Here is a 24,859-nt window from a genome sequence, read left to right as displayed (position 1 = left end):
CAAGACCACCTTGAGGAACAGCTAAGCAAACCAAACTCCTGGCTGCTGAACCCCCCTTTGGAGTCAGAAGCAACTGCTACAGAAATCACCCTAAAGCAGGAAGGCCAAAATCTGTACAGTGTGCTACAACTCCCATAAGTCTTTGTTTTGTGTGTATTCCTCAGTTGTCTGGCATTCAGCACAGGTGACAAACCCTTCTAATTCCTGCTTTACCCTACTGAGATGCTAGATCAATGTTTGCCTCCAATTTTAGCGCTATTTAAAGAGTAGTAACCTGAAGAGCACAAGAGAACTGGTCTCCTGCATTCCCAGCCAGACTCAAGGCACCAGAGCAGCCAAAATGCACAGCAATGACCTGATGTCATATTTGATGTCACAAGCTTCACCTGCTGCAGGTAATATCAATGGGGGGGAAGGAGGGAGAGGAAAAGGAGAGGAAGGATGTGGAAGTAGGGGAAATGCCAAAAAAAACCCATAACACACAAAAAAAGATCCTACTGCAATAAAATTACAATCAAAAAATGACAGCCAGAGACAAATGGAGAGGACAAAGCATCAGACATACAAAGAAAAAGTTGTACCATAATTTCAGCACACCAGAAATAGTTTTAATCTCCACTGCTCTTAATCTGACATTTGTATTCTACATTACAGCGTAAACTAACCACTTCCATCATTTTCTAAATGTTAGAGTAATTACATTTTTTAACTGCTTGACACACATAACAATTGCTGAAATAGCAGACAGTTTTCTGTACCTGGCAACCCCTCACTCATCTCTGTAACTACACTAAAATAAAGGCACAATCCCATACAGTGTCTGTATACATCTGTAAATTCCTCCAACCACCACCAGAGTTTTAAGGCATAGGCATTTTTTGGAGACATCATTTTTGCTTTAATCAATTTACAATACAAAATAAGCAGTGCCCTGTTGACTGTTTGCCTTTCATAGTCTTTCATAAACATCAAGCTCCCAATGAAACCACTAAGATGCCCACATTTCCAATGACTTTACAATAAAATAATTTACAGTAACATCAAAAGATACAATGAAAGGAAAAAACAAGCTGATTGCTGGTGCACTTCATTTGATAGCAACATTATCCTGCAAGCAGTGCTGACAGTACTGTCACTACATATGAAATGGTACAGAAATAAAGAAAAGCATGTACTGCTGATTCCAGGCTGAATCTGCATTTTAAAAAAAGTAAGGCTGTGCAGCACAGTGGCACAGATGTCTATTGTGAATTAAATTCTACTCTTAAAAAGATCCCTCAAGACAAGGAAGCCAACAGAAACCAATGCAAAGCAGGACAGCTCCTTCTTTTGTTGGAGCTTGTAGGGGAAGAACTTTGGTGAAGGCTTCCATCAGCACGGTTCACATACACGAACAACTGTCAGCTATATATTAATATATCAACAGTGGGCGATTCAATCCCAGTTCACTATGGCCCCTTCCTTGTTTTAGGAATCTCTAAGCCAACATTCGCCTTTCCTCATCGCCTCTGAATAAATGCCATGGGTTGACTAGAAGATAGTCCAGTCAATTAACAGTGAAACAATGCAATACTCTACAATAATTTTGCATTATATTTTGAGATACCAGTCATTTTTATAAAGCAAGTTTCTAAATAACAAGAAATTTAAAAATCTGGACTGTATCTGGACTTTTATACCAAGGATTTTATGACTAGAGACACAGATTATGTTGGGATTTTTTTACCAGGCTCTATTTAAGCACATACTGTGAATGTAAAGTGCTTTGTTCTAGCTGTCAAACAAAGAAAAGCCTCCTTTGTTACTGCCTAACCTAAATAGATTGAGAATATCATCATAAAGCACACCATATGAAAGATTATTTTTTTTGCAATAGAAGTCCAAAATCAGTATAGATAATATAAGAAGTATTCCGCAGAGGTTTATCCTCATGCTTTTAAAAGCCATCCTGCAAAAAAGCACAACAAAGCAGCACAAAGTCTAGGCTAAAAAAACCACTAATGAGTAGATGTAGAATTGCTTTAAGTTGAAGTTTGAAAGAAAATAGCACAGATTTTAAAATGTGGTGCATATTAAATTGTGCAATGTTCCCTAAGGACTATAATATGCAAAGAAATTGACTTGCAGTTCTGCTTAAGCCACCAGCACCACCAAAACCAAAATGCAATTAGACATTATCTTCCTTTTGTGACAAGGCACGCTGATGAAAAGGTATCAAATATTCTTTCTTATAGAATGGATATTACCCACAGAGAACTACAAGGAGAATATAACTACACATATAAATGCACACAACCCCAAACCAATTGCTCTGAAAACTGCAGTGGGGAAAGCTATGAGGAAACTTGAAGATTTGCTTTAGAAACAAAAAGGGGAGAGAGAAGATAAAGGAAGTCCTTGCGGTAACTGAGCTTAAAACAGTACATCCATTCATAACAAATGAGAACCTGGACACCAGAATCTTGGTTTTGGGTGAAGAAAATACTTTTAATTCCTCTTTCTGCCTGCATTCCTCTTCATGTGTTCCCATAATAGCACTCAGTGTTTTCTTGCATTCCAGGTCTTCACTCTCACATTTAACACTCTACATAATCTCAAATATATACATCTTATTTCTCCTTTCATTGTTTCTTCCTTCTCCCTAGTGCTCTTCAAGAACTAAACCTGTACCCTCAAATTAAGCCGATACCCTTCCCAAACACTCTGAATCAGTAGATGAAAAACCAAAAACTGTTTCAAAACTACTACTCAGTCCAGCCTAGCCACTTTTCAGATTTCTGCCATCCATCTCTGTTCTAGCACCCAAAGGTTACACTGTTCTCTTTCACCCAGAAAAGGCCATATTCTAAGAAAACAAGCAATACAAGAGAACAGTTTACAACATCTGTAATTTGTTCTCAGACTGCTTTGCCTGCTGTCAGCCAAAATCTATTCACAAATTATAAAATTTCATAGAATTATCACAGAATGCTTTGGGTTGGAAAGGACTTTTAAAGGTCATCTAGTCCAAAAAGCTTAGATGACTTGCTCCAAAGTCCAACATCCTACATAACAAAGCACTGTAAGAGTATCTTGAAATTCTGTTTCCCCATCCTCACCCAGCCACCAGTACTTTCACAGAATTTCTTGTGGAATTACCAACAGCGCAAGAGTATTACAGGAAGAAAAACAACAATTAAGAGTTGTTTGATTTCCCTGTAGGGAACTCACAAAACAATTCATCCATCTGCTCTGTGTTGGAAAGACTGACATGAACACATGAAAGGAGTTAATATACAGAGCCTCACCAACATAGGTATATTTTTCGTATTGCTGGTTCCCATAAGGCTTTCAAAACACTTAATGCTAATCAAAATATCACAGGAGCCTGCAGATCTTAAGCACAGCATTAGAAAAAAAAAAGGAAAAAACTCAAACAGAAGTCGTTACAGGCATCATCAAGAGAGCGCATCTCAGTCACTTCTTTTTATGCATCTACATCTACCAATGTTTTCAGACCAAAAAAAAAAAAAAAAAAAAAAAAAAAAAGCAGAAAGGGTACACAGCACAGTTTCCTGGAAAGGGTTCTGTCCATGGCTGTGCCAGGTGGCTTCAAGTCCTGAGTACTCTCTCCTGAGTATTCTCTCATGAGCATGGATTTACAGTGATCTCAGCTGAATAACCCCCTTTCTTTCAGCTTTTAGGTCCTCTGTTCGTAAAAATATGGATAGTAACAATTGCTCCATAGGGGCCTCATTAGGCTTAATTAACTCCTGTGTGAGATCTTCAGATAAAAGGATTGCTGTAATTACACAATCTGAACTGCTTCTTGCATAAGAAACCTTGTATTATCCCTTTCATAATTTGACCTTTTCTTAAAAGTTAGTGCCCTTTTTTTCTTTTACAGGACTCTGTTTCCTATAAAAGACTACTACCTCCTGGAGTCACCTCTTAATTTTCTAATTTCAAAGGCAGATGAAGCCCAGCCTTTCTTTCCTATTTGAACAAAACAGATCCTGAGTATTTTTTGTTAATCGTTGTTCCCCTACCTTCCTCCCTTTAACACACACACTACTATCTTTCACATTTATTATATTCTTTTAATCCTGGCACTACAGCCATACCCACTGTCCAGGCACAGAGCTCCTGGAAGTGTTCCAGGCGTAAGAACTACCCCTCAAGCGCACAGGGCATTGGGCAGAGCTGTACGGGACGTTGTCAGCAGAGGGCAGTGGGGAAAAGACCAAAAGGCTCTCTAAGCAAGTTCCACAGCCCTTTAACTCTACTTTGCTCCTCTTTCAGCAAAGCACTCATGAATGAGACAACATCTCATTGACCACCAAACACAGCCAGAGGCCCAGCTGGACTGCGCTCGCATGGGAACAGCAAAGCCCACCCAACAACAGCCACTGCAAAGAGGCACGACCTCCTCCAGCACGCAGATCCACAGAAGAGCCTCTCCATGTCCCACCCAAGTAGAATGCAGCAGTGTCAAGGCACCTTCACTGGTCTCCCATGTTTCAAGCTATGAGACTTTAAAATTTTACATACAGGCTCACTGCCTTCTTCCAGCCTGAGCCCATAAAGTTTCACTGCCTCCAGCAGCTTTTCGACCTACTCATCAGAACCTCCTCAGCCTGGAAACTAAAGCTACTAGACCAGTATCTGTATTGACTGAGAGCCAGGTGAGGAGAATCAGAAACAAGAGGGAATGAGAAAGAGGTGCAGAACAGACCTCTGACAGGATTTGGCCTGTAGAAGCAAGGGCAGGAGCACCTGCTAGAAACCCAGCTTGGGGAGAGAGGTTTGGCTATTGCCACGCTCTGCAGAAGCGATTCAGAAAAGCAGATACTTCAGAAAGGACGAGGGATTTGCCATTTTGAGATGAACCGCATATAAAAGGCAGGGCTAGATGATCATTAAGGCCTCTTCCAACCCAAACCATTCTGTGATTACATCTCCTGTACCATGTATTAACTACAAAGGAAAACACTGCAAGAAATAAGTTTTTATTAACATACAGCTTCACAGTAACTAATCTCTACTTTCTTCATAAGTTACAATTAAACAGTATTGCTACAGTAGCAGATCCTGCTGTTAATTTCACTCTATGCCGGGATATCCACGCCGCCTGTTTTACCATAGCTAAATAAACATTTCTACCCAGCCTCCCACCTCGACTCTGTCTGGCAGCATCCCCTACTAGTGGAATTGTTTGAGTAAACAGTCTTTGAAATAACAAGTAAAGGTTACATTAATATATATCAACAGCAACCTCTCTAAAATTTCTTTTCCCTTCCAAATACCTCCTGCAAATACAACAGAAGATAGCTCAGCCGCTTTTCCCACCCACACCCATTTAGCTCTTTTTTACCTTAACTGGACAACTTTAGAAGAACTGTGGTAAAATATGTAGATCGGACAGATGGCATTTGCTGCTCTTTTATCTATCCTGCTGCTCAATAGTTTTAAAAAGCCACAATAATTCGCTACTTGAATAGTGTCAGATAGATCCTGGGTTCCACTACAACTTTGTCTTCTCCATTTTGTAAGTGGAATTATTTTATTTACAGGAAGCATCAGAACCTTCAGACAGGGCAGAAAGAGATATTGGATTACAACAAGATACCTGAGATAACTGACTTCTATTCTTTGCTTTTCAATTTCTCCTCAAAAAGCACAATCCTCTCCCTGCTTTACTCTGGCAGATCTGAAAAACAACTGGCGTCTGCACTTCCCATCTGGGACAGTGGGGCAGGGAAGGTTTGGCCCTCCCTTACAGTTCTCTTTACACTACCCACCCTCACCATAGTGTGTGCACGTAGCTCCCTGTTCCTCCCCACAACCAGAACTGTATATATTAACAAATTATCAAAAGAGCTATCATGCATATACATATACACACACACACATCCACCTTTGGGTGTGCATATTTGTATACACACATATATCTTCCCATCCTCATGGGAGACATGTCTTCCTTGCCGTATACTGAAAACAGTTTATCTGACTTTTATTCATCTTCCTTTCAGACAGAGGTGTTAAGAAGCAAGGTTAAAATACAGAAAACCTGTGTTACTTGGTTACAGGACAATGAAGGGGGGGAGAGTAAAAACAATAGATTTTACTCTGAAATATCACTACTTGATGACTGGTTTGCTAGAATTTCAGTTAATCAGTGTTTGAATTGCAACTTAGGCAGTGGTCATTTCTAAGCAAGTTCTTCCTAGGTGATGGAAGATATGCAAATAACTTTTATCATGTTCTTTACTAGAGGCTCACATTTCAACGCATATCTTCTTCCAAACAATAAGCTCCTGTCAAGTTAGTGTTCCATCAAATCTGTCAATTGCAACTCATTTGGTGCTACAGGACAAGCCGACACATTGCATAAAGGTCAAGTGGAAAAACGTCCCTTCCACTACATCAATGTCATGAGTTGTTAAAGGTCACTCTGTCCAGTAATTGCCACTACAGAAAATAACTTTATAGTAATCTACATGATAGAGAAAAAAAAGCAGTTCCTTCATTTATTTTTCCAAGACACAAACTAACATTACTGCCGTTGTCTTGCTGCCTATACAGTCTGAGAATAGCTTCATCTACAGGCTCTATAGCTTTCAGAAATACAACAAAAATAATACACAAAGTTACATGAGGACAACTTTTCCATAAAGACATGAAAATTAAAATGTCAATATTTATTCATAGTAACGCCTTACAATTCTGAAGCTCCAATCACAATAGGAGCTCATTGGGCTCTTATACAGTCTTCTATTAAAACTCTGAAGACTGTAGGATGGCAAGTGATGATATCTTCATTTTACGGACACCTCACTTGAAGCAGACTGAAGTAGCTTGCCTACAGTTAAAATAGCAAAATGCCAATATGCTCATGCAGCTTAAAACAAAACCAAACAAACCACCCTAAAACCCACAGGACAAACAAATGAAAACAACAAAAAAACACCACAAAAAACACCAAAAACAGAAAAAAAAAAAAAAACCCCACCAAAAAAACCCCCACACAAGGAAATCTGTTATGTATTATTTTTCTTAGCTCCCTATTCCTGTATAATAAGTCATTCTCTCACCAAAACATTTTTCTGCTTCTCCAAAAAGAAGATGCTCCACTAACATTTGGAACATCAACAGTGTGTCGTAAAACAAAAATAATGTATACAAATGCAGAAGTTAGCACTAGACCACTTTAACGCTGGAGCAGAAATCCCAAGGCTAAGTGAGCAACAACCCAACTTGCATGGATGCATGATCCTCATCATCTGAGGAAGCTTGGGCTGTGTTGCGCAATAGTGGAAGAGAAGAGGAAGGAATATGTTCAGGTTCCCCTTGTCTCACTACATCTATCCAAAAATAATTCATATACAACTCAGGGTACTCTCAGTTTCCATTAAAGATTAAAAATTGAACACTAGCATATGAGATCCAGATCCTCCAACATCAAGACAAGTTTGGAAAAAATTTTGCAATTACTGAGAAGAGTCATAGAAATATTTTACACACTGGACTCTAAATGCAAAAAAACCCAAGAACCAGTCTCACCATAGCATTTAATCAATGCTCTGATGGTTAGCATTGGACATTTGGATTTGTTGCAAAACTGCTTAGGTCTCAATAGATTTTTACACGTCAGCTGAGCATAACCAAAAAATTGTGTGCATCCTAAAAAGCTTTAGATTAAGTTAAGAAGAAACAATTTTTTATTACATTAACAAAAAGTTAACCAGAGATAGCTGCAACTCTGTCCCTAAGATACAGAATAGACATTAACTATCTGACTGCCTCTAGAATGAGGCTAATTGAAATTATAACATCATCAAAAATAGAAATTATAACATCAGAATCAGGCCATCCCATCAATAAATACTGTAAGAGAGACAATACAGGTATCAGAGCCACATACCTCTTAAAACCTTACTGCTCCCTTAAATTAAAAAAATAAAAAAAAAAAAAGGGGGGGGGGAGAAAAAGAAAAGAATCTGGCTAACATCATAACATACAGCTCTTTTCATAGGTTTTCACTTCCACAGGGAAGGGGGGAGGCTGGAAGCTGGCCAAGGGACAGGGTGGCATTCTTCACAGACCTCTTCACTGCCACTTCAGCTGCCACATGCAAGAATGGGAGTGATGTTTGTTTTACCCTCTGGCACACTTCCTAAGTGTGTCAAATTCAACTAGTTATTCAAAGATACTCAATAACAACACTATCAAGACCTTAAAAAGCCATAATGCTTTCTTTGGTGACAAGTACTATGAATGATGGCAGCACCGCAATATGAGGTTGGAAGCAGCTGCAGTAAGGCACATCCAGGAAAAAAACAAAATTATTCTCAAAGATCTTTGCTTTCTAGTTTTCAGTAAAAGACAGGAAACATCATTTTAAAGTCTTTTACTTTTAGGTTAACAAAGAACTGTGTTTGATACATACCCCCAGAGATGTGGATGCTTTAACTGTAACTGCATTAACACAATACCATATATCCCCCAATCTGGAGAATGTTACTTATGTTTATTACTTATGTTTATTTGGAAGCTTCATCAGATAGATCCGTTACTGTGTAAATAAAATTTGCCCTTGGACAACTGTCTTCTACTTGAAGAGGTGAAAGTTTAAAAATCCATAATCTAAATGCAAAGATTCCAATATCCACTGAAATCAGTGGGATTTGCAGGAGTGCAGCCTACTTCCAGGCTGAAGCACTTACATGAGCCTAAGTTGCGGAAGAAAAACATTTGAATTTTTTTTATAAAGGGCTAGAAAGGAAAGTTTACAGACAACACCTTATACCTCTCCAAGCACAATCCAGCAGCACACAAAAACATACAACAAAAGATGGGCACATTAAACTCGCAGAAGAAACAAGAAGTCGTGAAGTGACAAGAACTGCCAGACTAGATCAGACTGGGGTCCATCCAGAACAGGATCTGCCTGCAGCAGTGACAACTGGATGTTTCAGCATTTCAAAGGATGGAGAAAAAGGCCTACAGGGGCAGCCTAACAGCCTCTGGAAGACTGCACATACTTCTGGTGCCAGGAAATCCTATGGATCAATTCAGCAGGCTACAGGACTTAGGAGGCTGCCATACCTTAATGCAATTATGCGATGATGAAAGCTAAGAAACAAACCCTCAAACAAAATTTCATTGTGCTAAGTTTACAAAAATCTTTTCCAGACATACTTTTTTAAACAAATTAAGCAGAAGGTGCAATCAGGTACAATAGGCAATGTGTCAAATACTTGAAAGAGTACAATAAAAAAATGCAACAAAGTATTTGCATAAAGTTTCAAAGGAAGTAAGAGTCTGAATGTTATTCCTTCAGAAAAATCCTGTAGGATATTTCCCTCTGTACAACTACCTTGTCTCCTACATTACATCCCTGTTATTGAGCCTCACTGTTGATCCTTTTAGTTTTTTAGGTTTTTAGAGCCTTTTTTAGTTTTTCAAATAAATTCTACAGTTCTCCCTGATGCTGCAGAATTTGTACTGTTATCTTTCTAACTTATATTAATCTTCTTCCTCCACTGTTATTAGGCAAAAGAATTAACATAAAACTTTCAAAAAGTTAGAAATAAAATCTTTTATAAGTAGCAAAAATATCTTGTCTATTTTAGACATTCCCGGTCACTCTATCCAGTTTCAGAAATCTTCCTTTGGGAACCAAACAAACCATCATCTGTCCTTCTACTTAACCCAGCTCTTTAAATTACTTATTTTCTAGGGAAAGGATTAAGATATTAATATATCCTCTAGCACTAAGGCTTCCTCTCCATTCCTAGCTTGGCTTTATTTTCTTCACACATAAACAAAACTTTCACTTATTTACCTAAATCCATTAACAATGAGCCCTAGCTGTGAAATGAGTACAGATATCCTCAAATCCTGGCAGAAAGGATTGGAAGGGGATTAAAATCTTCTTGGTAGCTGGCCACAAGGCTCTTGTGAGGGCAGAGTGTGAAGCTCACTCAATGTGGTTACAGCACATCTTTTTCTTGGGCAAAAGAGAACACAAGGAGCATATGATTCAATGTAAAGATTTGCTTAAAAAAAAAATAAAATCTCACTGTTCTTCCAAAATGGGAAGCTCTGACAAGACCAAGGACAAAAAGCATAGGCGAAGAGCAAGTCAGAAGTACAATCCTGTTCTCCCACTCCCAACAGACCTGGACAGCAAAGGGTAAATTTAATCCAGCCTCTTCCCCTTACACCTTCCTGCCAGAATTCTTCTGAAATAGCATACAGAAGCTTGAAGCCTCAGGAAGAGACAGGGAACTTCGTTAAGAGCCAGGGCCTTGCAGAATCTGACCCAAACCATTCAGAGCCAGCAGAACACCACCACACTACCACAGCACAAATCCTTTTTACTAGTTTCCAGAGGGCAAAGATTCAAACCACCATCATCTAATTTTGATGCAAGTAGATACACTGCATGAGGCTCCCTCCCACACTAAAGAGCACAGTGACGTGACCTCCAGCTCCTTTCATACGTTTCACGCTGTTGGCCCTCAGGCTCCTGGGGGGCTTCTGCAAATAAAGGAATGCAGGGAAACACTACCTGCTAGGAAAAGGTCAGTAACTTTCCAGTCTGGTGAAAATTAGCTTATTGAGGGAAAGGGACGATGAAGATGCACCTTATCATCACACCCACAATCTTGACTTCAGATTACGGGTAAGCAGCAGAATGATTACTTTGCACCAGCTCAGAGCCTGCAGTCCAGAGGGCAGTTACAACCACAGAGATGCAGCACAGCATGCTGCATAATATCCACTACCACCCCCAGGAGACCACAATAAACTGTTGAAGAGCAAATTCAAGCCCTGCTCACCAGGCGATAAGCAGAAACAGCAGCCCAGGCTAACAAAGCCTGCTGGCTGAACAAGTATGCAAGAAGGGCACAGGAGAGGAAGAACATGCAACTCCGGAAGAAACAAAAGATACTTGCCAAGCACCTTCCTAAAACACAAAGTGGAGGGAAGAAGAGTTACTGCTAGAAGATACCCTACTGTTCTGAGATGCCAGCATGGGAACAGAGGACATCAGAATGGGAGTCATGGGAAAGCAAGCTTCTTGCACTAAAGTTCCTTATATCGTCCCGTGCACAGGATGCACTCTTCTGCATGCACAATGCTCACGCCTGAAAGACTGGAAATCTTCATTTCTAAAAGAGCATCTGCTGGGGCTGAACTTGCACAGTAGAAGCCCTGGCATCTCCTCATGGCCAAAGTTAAGGTGGTAAAGAAATAGCCATTCGTTAGCCCTTTTGCCAGAAAGGAACTCCAAGCAGTGCATTTCTGAATGAACAAATGTAAAACCCTGAAGTACAGGATCCACCTGGCACATTCATGTTTCCCACTGGGGTGACTCTGATAATTAATATTATGGTCATTCCCGCAGATTTCAGCAGCAAGTAGCTGCCTATGTTTGGAAGCAGCCGAGCAATAAGGAAGAAATAGGCCATTTAAATATCAACTGAAAAACAAGCATAGCGAGAGCATCACCTGTGCAAAGACCATGCACAGACGCTACAGCACTGAACACATCATAAAACTGCTAAACATATCCCAGATTTAGAGGACATTTCTCAATCAGGTACTTAAGGCCAAATTGGAGGAAACAGGATAGTTGTGAGTTTCATGAGAATTGACATTGATGAAACATAACTTTTTGACCTTACTCTGAGCTCCCAAGAAGAACATTCTCTGACTAGAAATAAGCACTTCTGCAGCTTCATCCTAACCTTCAAAAGAAATCTGTGGCAGTTAGTTAATCTTAGCTGAGCAGAATACTAACATCAAGCAACATCCTGCCTCTATACCTCTCTTCTGCAAGTTGGATTGGGTTGTTGCTTTCAACTTCTTTACATAGAAGGGGCGGTTGGTATTTTTTGAGACCTTTAGCTGGCCTCAAGTCTCTTTTGTGTCCTTGCTTGGAAGCTAAGATGACAGGTTTGTGCACTATACATCACTTCAAAAAAGGCCTCCAACTGTCAGGAGTCAACTGGCCTGCAGATGAGAATTAAAAAAATATCTAGTATTTCACACTGTTGATTTTTCCAAAGGTTATCCAATGCACTTTGGTATAGGCAGCCTTTCTGGTTGCCTACCAGGGCTGTATAAATGCTTTCTTTACTTTCACAAGAGTACTTCAAGAAATTCTGCACCACAGGTAATATTTCTCAGAATCTCTTTTAAGTAGACACCGGAGATACTGGGAACAATGTGTACCACTGCATTACATGACAATCATCTTGAACATTAAAAATGGACTTTGGTAATTTCAGGAAGACATGTTGCATATCTTTGTAATAGATGGGGAAAAAAAAATAAAGACCATATAAAAAAAAAAAAGTATGAGAAAGAAGACATTCCTTAGAACTGATAGACATCAACTATATATACCTCAACAACTAACCATCCAAAAAACAACTCTTTAGGTCTTCATACAAATAAACAGCCTTACACAAAATAAATGAGAAACACCCTCCCCAACACCCATCCCCCCCCCCACTTATCTTGGCTAAGAACACCCCATCATCTAGGATCCCTACTCAAGCACTGGAGAAAGGTACACAAGCCACTGACCTACCCACATCTGTTATGGAAAGAAATAACTTGGCTAAGTGCAGTGAAGGCCAGGCAGCACACTAGGTGCTAGAGCAGGGAATTAGGAGTACAGAAGTTCACTTTTCTAACAGAAATAGAGGAAAGGCTGCCTCTTAGGAAAGGGAGAGCCAGGAAAGCTTTTAGGAGCAAGAAGGGTCAGTGCCTCTGAAGAACTAATTTCCCATCCCTTCTAACTTCTGAAATAAAAATTGATTTTGCAGGCAACCATTCAATTCATTATTAGTTGCTCTTAAGAGCATTCACTCTGAATGACAATTAGAGGTCCTTCACAAGAAAGTTTCTATTAAGCAGTTACACCCTATAAAATTAAAGCAGTGAAAAATGGGCTTCAGACAAATTAAAGCAGGCACAGTGTGCAAGGCAGACTTGGCTTCTAAGTCCAGAAAGGCAGGAAACACGATGCTGTTTCTAGCACACAAAGGAGGCCAGGAAACGGGGCTGACACCACTAATAGCACAGTCCCTATAGAAGCATACATGGAGGTACAAGAAACTTCTCTCCACAGGCTTGTTGAAGTCAAGGTCCAAGTTTGCTCCTGAAAGCTACAACCCAGGGGATGCTTGTCAAGCAGAACCAGACCTGCTGCTTTACGCCCCCAAAATATTCCAGCCCTTTCAGGACCTATACCTCCTGTAGCCATCATGTAACTGAGCTCCGGCTTGGGTAGGAATGGAGGGGTTTTTTTCCTCATCTGAGCAAACAGAGAATTTTTAAAGATACTTCAACAAGCAAAAAACATTTTGTTTCATATTTCTTAACTTTTTTTTTCCCCAATACATGTGTCTGCCACAAAAGAAGTCAGTCATATACAGCTCAGCTGCTTTGCTGCCCACACTGTTTCTGAGTAACTCCCATCTGTCTACACTGGGTAGGCATTACCCGTTCATACACAGACATGCAGCTTCGCCTTCTCCTTACTTGATTTAAAAGGAAAGGGCTCCCTCACCCCAAGTGAAGTAATACCAATGAAATAGTTTTGCTGAGCATGTAAGGCTGCCCCCTAAATATTCAGGCTGAATGTCGGTCAATACATCACCTGTAAGTAAGAACAGCTAAAGTATTTTGAAAGCAGGAGGAAGCATTCTTGCACACAAAACCAGGCAGGTTCAAGCAACAAGCAAAGTATCATAGAATCATAGAATAGTTAGGGTTGGAAAGGACCTTCAGATCAGCTAGTTCCAACCCCCCTGCCATGGGCAGGGACACCTCACCCTAAACCATGTCGCCCAAGACTCTGTCCAACCTGGCCTTGAACACCACCAGGGATGGAGCATTCACAACCTCCCTGGGCAACCCATTCCAGTGCCTCACCACCCTCACTGTAAAGAGCTTCTTCCTTATACCTAATCTAAACTTCCCCTGTTTAAGTTTGAAGCCATTACCCCTTGTCCTACCACTACAGTCCCTAAGGAAGAGTCCCTCCCCAGCATCCTTACAGGGCCCCTTCAGATACTGGAAGGCTGTTATGAGGTCTCCATGCAGCTTCTCTTCTCCAGGCTGAACAGCCCCAACTCTCTCAGCCTATCTTCATACGAGAGGTGCTCCAGCCCTCTTATCATCCTCATGGCCCTCCTCTGGACTTGCTCCAACAGCTCCATGTCCTTTTTATGTTGAGGACATCAGAACTGTACACAATACTCCATGTGAGGTCTCACAAGAGCAGAGTAGAGGGGCAAAAGTACCGTAAAGTGAAAAGAATAAGACATTTGATAATACCACAAATGGCATAAGGAATGAAGATTTTGCTCCTCTGCCAAATTCCTCTCCTCCTCCTCATTTGCAGCTGCACGATTGTTTTTGAAAATGTCCAAAAGAATAAATATAAGAGTGATCTAAATGAAATAGCAGCATCCTACTGGATCCTATGTATTCCTTGCTATGAGACCTTGGAGTTACAGGTGGAAAAAAAAAAAAGCACCTGAGACAGGAAATACAAAAACTGCACAAAACTCAGAAGACTTATCTACAGGCAGACATGAACAGACTCATAATGCAGAATAATTATATCAGAAAGCTATCCCAGTAGCAGTGCTTCTGCAGGCACAGTGCTCTGAAACAGAATTAAGTTTTAATTCTGGAATAATTCTATTTTGGATTCTTTTTCCCTCAAACATTTCTCATTCCCCTTAGCATCTTCAGCCGTTCTTTCCCTGAACAATCTTGTCATTTTATAAAACATTATGAAAAAACACACATCTTTACTCTTCTTGCCCTAGGTCCTGTGAGGCAGGCGACATAGCATGGCTGGAACCTCTTTGCCCAGAAGTTCTCACTACTTTCATTCTTATTAGTGGTTAGCTGGCACCAGAATAACCAGCTGTTGAAGCCTCCCCTATGACTGAGGCAATTTCAGCCCTTGCTCACAAGTGTTTTCTCTAGCCAGGAAAGGTCATAATTAAAATATTTCAAACTAACACCCCCTGAACTTCAATATGGATTTCAGTTGGATTTTAATTACTGCTGTGTACTTAAAAGAGCTGAGCTTTTTTGTTTTATTCTTGTTTGTTCTTTTAAAAGACAGGGCAGCAGATTCTCTACGAACTTGGGCAACAAAGCATGACATTTGGCCTATAAATACAGAGTAGCAGATACTGCTTGCACACATTCGGAGAAGGTCAGGATCAGTGTAGCACCCTATGTCACCAGAGCTACTTTCTTAAACCTGTAAACACAAGGCTTCAGTAGAATTACTAATGTGCTATTGAGCTTTCTGCTTCCAGATCACCAGTCTGACTCTTGCTCAGATTAAGCATTAAGAAATTGTTCCCCTTGAATGGTATTTGATAGATGAGGAATTTTCAGCAATAAACCCCACTAGTAGGCTTTGCACTACATTATGGTATACAGCAGGAACCTTTTCTCTCTGTATTCCTGTACGCTCATCATTAAGAGAGTCATTTAATGTCAGATGATTCCCACTGAGAAATTCTTTGCTGTCGCTCAGAATTCATTCTGACAAGAGCACAGCTTCAGCCCAGTGCACAGCAGCAGCTAAAAGTCATTCCACTACAATACCAGTTATTTGCCAGGATTAGGAGTCACCCATACCCTTGAGACTGGACAGGTGAAGGACAAAACATGGAGACAGAAAAAAAAAAATAAAATAAAATCCTTTCTTTGGTAAAACATTTGCCATTTTAGGGGAAGAACCCAGCTACGTGAGCTCTACCAAATAGGAAGTCATGTACATTGTAGTTTATGGGGACCTGATTCGTTGCAGTCTTAAAGTTTCTTGAACTCTTCTTTGTCTCCAAAAAATTCAACTGTACTGATTTTTAAGAAGGTCATATTGTTGAGACCATTATCACAGGTCCTCCAGTCTACAGCACTGTCCCTGACACTTCGGTGCAATGCAACATATGCTTTGTATGGTACCATGGCACATACCAAACTGCCTTTGCGCTTCACTTCCATTGACACAGTTTATCCAAAAGTCTAATGAACCCTGGAGAGCTTCTAGCAACCTAAACATTAACGCTTTTTCTCCAAGATGCTATTTCTCCAGTAAGCTATCATTGGCAAGGAGACATACTAAGGCACTTGGGAATGCCAGACATGTGCATGAATGGGCACCCACAAATAAGTCAGATGAATAATACATTCTGCAATGACCTAATCGAAAAGGCTCTGTTCATTTTTACTTGTATCTGGTTCCAGCATCATGTCTGAATTATGCCTCTGATCCACAGCACCTCACTTTGCTCTTTGTTCAACTTTGCCATACATCAAACCAATCCAACTCATTAACTTCCTCTACTTTTTCATGCTTTAAAAATCTCAGTGAGCATGGAGATGTCCCAGTCACTTCCTCAATCAAAACCTACCAGGAATCCTGACCAGTATTAGATTGGTAGGATATCAACAGCGGAAGTTTAAAACTCACATGATGTGGCATTGGTTTGGATGCTCCCACTATCAGATTTCCTACAGACTTACTAGGTCTTTGTCCAAAGCATGTTATTGTATAAGACTGCTAGGAATTTGAAATTTCCCCTCTTCACCTCTTTGATTAACACTCATTGCCACAACCCTACCACTGTCCTAAGAAGGCTAAAGATGTCCTTAAAACTGCACATTTGCTACTTTCACCTTCCATGGGCAAAAGATTATAAAGAAACATGAAAAGCTTGCATATGATGAAGGCAAGGAAGCATTGGAGGGGGCAGGCATGCCTGAAGAACTATGAATGCACCCCAGAATGAGCAGTTGGGTCTGGGCATGTGGACAGGGAGGACAAGAGCAAAACCTCAGGAGAAAGGAGAAGTTAATTAACTGGAGGCAATCCCACTTTGCAGAGAAGTTTGGCAAGTGACAAAAGGTCTGCAGAGATCTCCAGTAAAAGCATCGTATTAAGGAATTCAACCAGACACCACCCAGCAATCAGCAAGGAGAGTTATCAGTTCCCCACAGAGAACTCACTGGAAGACTTTACTGTTTGCTTTCAAATGGTAGTCACAGTCATTCAGCATCTTTTTAATCCCCAATTATACAGAAGTTGCATTACCATGACATCTAGAAGTTTCTGTCCATGTCCATTCATTTATTAAGCAGACAATAATTCAAAAGAGAAGGTGCCCCCCCACTCCCTTAAGACAAGGGCAGCAAAATAAATTTCTAATAGTTGGTTGAATTAACAGTCATACTGTCTCCAGTGGTCACACTGCAAATGAAAAACAATTTTCTTATCTGGAGTTAATATTTCTGAAGAGCAAGGGAAAGATACGTCTGTCCTGAATATAAAATTGGGCTGCATGATTTTGCAAGTGCAAAGTAAGCAGATGGGCTGGGTGGCAGGAGAGCTGTGCCACTCACTCTGTGGGTACTCTGTCCAGATAGCACATTAACACTTCTCCCGAGCTCTACGCACTCATCAGAGCTCTATGTTTCCAACTGCAATACAGCAAGTAAGCTCTTAAATTATCCACAACTGCTTATTTTGTTAGGATTTTTTCACCACTTGTTTGTTTGTAAAAGACTAGCCTGGCTGTCTGGGAACAGCTTGGCTGCATCATGGGCTGAGAAACAGAGCCCAACTATCATAGGAGGGGTAGCCCGCAGTGTCAGTTTTAGACAGCAGATGGCCAGGAGTAGAGAAAGCTTCCAAGCACATGGTATGCCAAAACTTCAGCAATTTTCTTTTTGTCAAGCAGCTTCCAGAAACACAAGATGTAGCTGAACCTTTTCACACTGGCCAAGATTAAAATAAGAGAGCATAGTAGAATCCCACAAAATACTACCACTTCCTAAAAATATTTAGGCTGCAAGGTCTAAGCAAGATACTGCATGACTAAAGCAGCTTCCTCTCCAATATTGGCTAAGGAATTACGGATGCGGAAACCACAACTGCATTTTCAATGTGACGGCATAAGCAGATGAACAGCAAGATCTTATTCTACCTCAAAGACACACCTTTACAAGACGGAAACTGAACGACTGGGTTAAAAATGACGATTCACATCAAAGCATTTCAAGAAGTTGCCAAAGATACATGTGCTACGCATGCAATGAGTAAACAAATACAAGCAAATGTACCCAGAAATGTATACCAGACCTCCGTCTCATAAAGATTGGCCATTAAAAAAAAAAAAAGCCATTCTTCTGGCATTAAAAAAAAAAAAACAAACCTGAGTTTTCCAGCTGCCTACCTGACAGCAAGCTAAGGAGTTTCATACCTTTAAATTGTGAAGGGCTGTAATCCTGTACAATAAATGGTTATGGACAAAAAGCATTCTACCTTTTCATCTCAGAATGGTGTCTTCAAGAAACACAGACAAGGTGGAAAAGGTGCAAGGCTTGTGCTGCTCTGTTTTCTTGCAAGGGAACCCAGGACAGAAATTAAGTCAAATTTACACTTCACATAAGCACTTCTTTCCTTAATCACCCAAACTCTTTCATGGAGGCTGTTTGTCAAAAAAACACAAAACAAACAAGACCCATGCAATGAAGATTTGATTTTGAGAATTTGTATAAGCCCTTCCTCCTGCCATCCTCTTAATAGATTTACTAGAAAGTTATAAAAATGGAAAATGAAACCCAAAAAGATTTACCCATAGATCTCAGGAAGCTTCTACAAGCTTGTGATGGAGCAAGGCTCTGACAGCACAGCACAACAGAAAGCCCTATTTGTCCCATCCACCCCAAATGCATTTCCAACTCAATGACCCACAATTGCAAGTTAAAAACTCACAGTCAGTCTCCTGTGTTACAGAAGCTCTGCTCCTCCAGTGTCCACCCCACTAACTTTTATCTAATCAGTAGGCTCAGATATAGAACTTCACTCAATATACAGCTAGGTTTAAGGATTTTACTTCCACAGGTATGTGCCATCCTGAAACAAGTACAATCCGAAGTAGCATGTTGAGAGTTATTTCCAGATGTAGCTTCTCTCAAATTCACTGTCCTTCCTCAAAGCAGCTAACTTGCCTTCATTTCTGTGTCCTGTTACAACAACCACCTGTCAAGCAAGCTTTTAGGTCGAAATAATAGAAGTACAGTAAAGCAGGGATTCTATCCAACCCTCATATGCAAATAGCTCTTCCAAAGGAAAAAAAAAAAAAAAAAAAAAACAACCCAAAAAAACCAAACCAAACCAAACACACCACCCACCTCCTTGAAGATCAAATTAGTTCAAGTGTTTAAAAGCTATGACTAGAAATAGCACTTTAAACAGGAAAAATATTTTTTCCAAACAGCTATACATCTGGCCAGGACTTTGGGGCTATTGCATAATTCAGTGTTTGCAAGTACCACATAAGAAGTGGCCAAGACCTCCCTCTGAATGCTATTTAACAAATTACATTTTCAAGCCAGACATTACTTAACATCATACTCCACTGTTTTATTCTCTCTGCAAGTGAACAACAGCATCTTTTCCAGCGTAAAAGTACAGGAGGCTAACCGCTACAAAGTCTTTCCTTCCTACAGTTCTGATTAACAGAAAATGGGTGAAATGAGACTCCAACTCCTACACAGCACAGGGTTCTGTCCTTGATGCCCTGCAGTTCCCGAGACATAAGAAAGGACAGTTGGCACGAAGAGGTCTCAAAGAGCACAAGCAGAGAGCAGAGGTTAAAAAAAAAAACAACATACACTATTTTTCTGCTGAGCACACAGTGCACCAGTCCATGGCAGCTCACCAATTCATATAGCCCAAGCTTTGATATCTCAGCTAAAATAACTGAAGGCTTTCATGATGTTAAATGTATCTACAGGTGAATTTTCATTGGTAGGATAGGATAGGTTTTGCCATGACAAGCATAAATGTTTCTGTCTTTAGCTGCATACTGAACAGATGGGGAGTTGCTCCGATTGACTCAATGACCTTCACTGGAGAGCACTAACTCTGAATATAATCTGTACAGGGAAGTTATCCTTCCCTACCAGTTGCAAGCAATGAATCTATACACTCATATTCCTACAAACAAGAGTTTAAAATTAGTGATAATTTAAAAGAAAAGATTAGTAGTTCAGCAGAAACTTATTTCTGAGTAATAAGATGGCATCTGAACCAATGGCAGAGTTCAGCAGCAAGAATTAGTCCGGACACTTAGTTACCAATCCATTTGCTCCTTGCACCAGGCAACCTTGAGAAGTTCAAGCAGCAAAGAAGAGGAAAAGGGGTTTAAATATTTGGGCAATAGATTTGTACTGAGCAAAATACACTGGCTTCCACTGCAAGCACAACTTATACAGACACAAAATAGGCTGCCTTTTTTTTTTTTAACCTCCTGTATTCAGCAGTGTGTTTAACCTTGGAGCTGTCAAGCTCCATCATGAATAATGAGCCATGACAACCCTCCAAGTGATCCTTGGAGAACAGACCAATTTTTACTATATGCTATGTAAGGCAAAACGCTTACCATATTCCCATGGTAGCATACCTGCTTTGAAAGTATACAGTAATGTGGCCATCAAGAGGAGACTACAAGTAAATACAGAAAAAATAAGCAACTTCCTGATATTTCATCACCTCAAAATACAGAACAAGGAATAAAACATGTAACATCCTAATGGTTCCTTTTTAAACTTAAACCAGGACTGAGAGGATTTGTCTCACTGAATGTGCATTTCACAGCTGAGGAACATCTGCATTTGGAACAACCCATGGTGGCTACAGTATGAAGAAAGAGGACCCTGCAGGTCTTGCAGCACCATGCTTCAGGGTCCTCTAGCAGATGAGGATGAACACAGCACAGGAGAATAGCCTCTGCCCCAAGCAGCCCCTCCAACACTCTCAGAACATACACACACACTCCCATACACATGGGGCTGCCAGAAAGCGTAGGAAGAAACTGTAGTGGCTTGAATGACCGACCGAAGCTCCTCTACACCAAGACCCTAACCATGCCAAGGCAGGTCTTTAGGAAAGCACAGGTAAGCAAGCAGCGTCAAAAGCCATTTCTGCTGTACACCTCCCAAGCTCAAAGGGAAGAGGAAAGACAGAGCAAACAGATTCATCTAAAGAAAGGAAAAACTAGGAAGAAACAAGCTGAAGATTTAGACAGATATTCATTTCTCTCCTAAACAACAATGGAGGGTGGTGATTCCAAAATCCCTTTGAAAAACATCACCTATCTGGGCAATAAATGCTAATCCATTAACATGAACCTGGAAAACACACGTCCTCTAACAGACCCAAGCAACAAGCGTCTGCTCTGTGTTTCTGCAAAAGGGAAAAACAAGTATACCCTTATTCCTGGATTGTTTGCAATGAGCTACTTGCTCATGGCTTTGCAGCAAGAAAAACTTGTCTCTATTTCTACGCCATTTCCTAGTCTTGTTGCCACAACCAATAGCACCATGCATCACTTTCCACCCTCTGTATGGCCACCACTTTATTTACACTTCAGTTTCAAAAGTTGCTATAAACTCTAGAGCTTTTTGAAAGCTCCCTTAGAGCAGGAAAGCAGCAATATCAGACAGTAGAGGCTTGGCTTTCATTAAGTTGCTAAGTTTGCTGTTTCAGACTGCAGAAACCAGTCCTAAGCACTTTGAGGAGTTTTAAGTGCTAACACATCTCCCTCCCACTGAACTGCTGTTAAAAACAGAGCCCTCTCTCCTGCAAGACTAGATGGCTCTTAGAGAGCCAAAGTCAGAAAATCTCTTGAGTTCTTGCCAACAGTTGAAGCTGGAGAAAAGCCTCTACCACTGAAGTGATAACATAGTTACATATGATAATGTATTTATTGACAATTCTGTTTTTCCATTTGGGGGTATAGCCATCCATACCCCCTCTTCACCTGCTCTCCTTCCCCTCTACTCACATCTTCCACATTTTGCAAAATCATGTATTCCACATCATATCAGATCTCCCCTTCCCCTGCTGTACTCTCAAATCAGCAAGACCCATGCTATCACCGCACAGAGCACTACCACCATCTCCCATTCAAAACAGTTCTGCTCTTAACAGAGGACTCGCTCTACTCAAAGTCATCCCCCAAATTATAGGGACAGTAATTTTCTTTTTAGCATTATAGTTAAAACTTTCTCAGCGGTCCACATACACCCTGTCAGTTTCTCCCACTCCCTGATAACATATTTCCATTCATGTCCCACATCACAGCTCTGCACATTTAGCAATTCCATTCCATGCTAGCAATATTTGGCAATAAGATCCCTCTAAAGAAAGCTAATTAAAGATTTCACTTGAACAGAAATTGGTACTGGGCCAACCTGTAAGCTCTTTAATAAGCTTTCAAACCTCACTCTATGCCAGGCAAGACTTTGTTCTCCACTAGGAACTGTGGCATAGCTCTAAAAGCAAAGGTGGAAAGCTTGCAACTGCAAGAGGAGGAGGGAAGGTCACAGCTCTAATTCTTCTTGCAGCACTGCACCTTCTCCATGCAAGTCTTTCCCTGGAAATATGCTGCCTGTGATTCACAAAATAAGGAAACCAATTCAGATACCATGAACATAATGAACAGTAGTCATAAAAAAAACCCCAGCTGACAGTTGTACCAGAAGAGGAAAAGACCCATATGACAGAAAACGGGTCAAGGACTCAAAGGACTGATAAAATTCAGGTCACTGATAAAAATGGTCACATGCATGCACAGAGCATGGCATTTCTTGAGAACACTTGTGTGAAGGTGGAGTTCTAATTTTCGAAGGATGGAGGAACACAAAGCAAAGTCTTTCAAGCACCTCAGTACCTAGTCCCATATCAGGACAAATGTTTTCTGCCTATATATGCCAGACTTAGCACAGAAAACAGTAATCCCACCTGTGGATGCTCCTCTCCACCACTGCATTGCTGCCACCTTTGCTGTCTGTAAGCTGTGCCCACAACTTGTGGTGAAATCACGTTTCAGCCAGACTGGTTTTCTGAAGGGAATTAATGCAAGACTCTGCAAACCACCCTCTGTGCTACCTGCCTGATAACTAGGGTGGAAACTGGAAAGGGTAATTGATAAAACAACAGTCAATAGATAGTCCTGTTTTGAAGATACAATACTAGCACCCAAGAAAACTACATAACAACTTTCTGTGCAAACTTAGACAAGTCATCGTTTTTCACTGTGGTCAATCACTATATGGCATCACAGGCAGGTGTCACACCTGATATAGTAAAATACTCCTGTCGGAGTGGATGACTGCCCAGAAAATCCCAGCTGGAATGTGTGGGAACCATGCGCACTGAGTATGCAGCTGTCAGGAAGTCTCCAACTGGGAACTCAACCCAGAGGCACTTAAAAAACAAAAGAAGAGTTATGAGTGTTACACATGTAAAGCATACACATCAATAATGTTTATTTGACAGAGATTAAACCCATGAATATCTACAACATCCTCAGCTTTTAACATAGCTAAAGGTTTTCCCCACTGGGAAAGGCCACACTAAAAGAATTTCTTGTGACAGTAGCAGACTTTTCTCCTACACACAGAAGAGCATGTAAGAGGCCAGCAGAACCACTCTTGTAAAAGGGCTACACATCTACTCCCTGGACACTATTAAAACCCATTTCTATTGTCTTGGGGAACACATTTGGGGGCAGGCAAACAGAAACATGGTACAACTGCAACATGGTGCTAAAACTACAAAACCAACACATTGATTTTTGAAAGGCAAACCACTAGTCTGACCACTCTCCAATCCCCTAAAAGCTGAGAATAAAAAAGCAGCAGGAAAGAAACAGTCTTTTTTCAGCCTTATTTCTCTGATGTACCCATGCAGATTTTACCAAAACATTTGCAGGGCTTCCCAACTGAAGACAGATCTAGCAGGAAGAATTTAACCGAGAACCTCAAGACTATCAAAACATGAGTACCTGAACACAGACTACCATAAGAAATAAGAAATCCAAGACGTATGTTAATAGGTGCTCTGTTTATTAACACACACACACACACACAGAGCTTATCAGAAGTGCCAAGGCATTTGAAAGGAAAAGCACTATTCAAATACAGACATTTGCCAGCAGCTGTATCACTACCATATTTCTCTAGATGGTTTTGACTCAACTCAGCAGACATCAAGCTAATCCCACAGGACAGTATCATTCACTTTTATAATAGCTACTGACCTCATTTCTGTGTTTGAGACCTGCTGTAGTGTCATGACTAAATGTAGCAAGCAACAAATCACACTCTGTCAGCAGCCAGTGCCTGTCCTTTCTCTTTTCAAAGCTTTCATTCATTTCTGCATTTTTTAAAGTCATGCTGCTTCAAAACAGCTGATCCAGATGGTGGATATTTGGATTTCAACCTTCCCACACGGTGATGTGACTCAAGAAAATAAAAACTGTTGCTACCTGCTGCTGACCTACTTCTTTCTTTAATTTGTTTCCTGCCATACATCAGAATAAACAACACAATTCATTGAACTCATCTTCCACACCTACCCACCACTATGTAGCAAACGTAAAATAAAATTAATAGAGGAAGAAGGGGGAAGGAAAAAAAACCCAGCATGATCCAGTGGGGGAAGGAGGGAGCAACTCTCACCTCTGTCATAGTCATCCTCCTCTACTGCTTTTTCCTGAAGCCTCTGAAGCCGTAAGATCAATGATTTTATCTATGCAAAGAGAAAGAAGTTAATTATGAAGAAGTTGCATTTTAAAATATTTAGACTATTAACCTCTACATCATATCAATTTAATAGATTACTACATTGCTAGAACGGACCCATTTTGAGAGTTAAGCCCAACATTTGTTAAGTGGACAGACCCATTTGGAACTCAGCTGAACTGCAGCTACTTGAGCCAAGCATGGCTTCAGTCCAAACACATACACAGAG

At 40.5% G+C, this 24,859-nt stretch overlaps 1 protein-coding gene across 8 annotated transcripts in view; it reads right to left on the bottom strand.

The window, feature by feature from the left end:
• The window catches only part of DISC1 (DISC1 scaffold protein), a 199,713-nt gene that overhangs the window by 150,797 nt on the left and 24,057 nt on the right, over window positions 1-24,859 (bottom strand). For all 8 annotated transcript variants that reach the window (XR_003993512.1, XM_030499706.1, XM_030499701.1 and 5 more), the window contains exon 3: window positions 24,568-24,637. Coding sequence is in view for 7 of the 8 variants with exons in the window: in XM_030499706.1 (XP_030355566.1) it covers window positions 24,568-24,637 (70 nt within the window). In the remaining variant the exon portion in view is untranslated. The remainder of the gene's footprint in view (window positions 1-24,567; window positions 24,638-24,859) is intronic.

The sequence above is a fragment of the Strigops habroptila genome, chromosome 10, assembly GCF_004027225.2.
Source record: "Strigops habroptila isolate Jane chromosome 10, bStrHab1.2.pri, whole genome shotgun sequence".
NCBI classification, from domain to species: domain Eukaryota; kingdom Metazoa; phylum Chordata; class Aves; order Psittaciformes; family Psittacidae; genus Strigops; species Strigops habroptila.
Note: the sequence above shows the minus strand (reverse complement) of the source record. Positions and strands in the feature narration are given on the sequence as shown.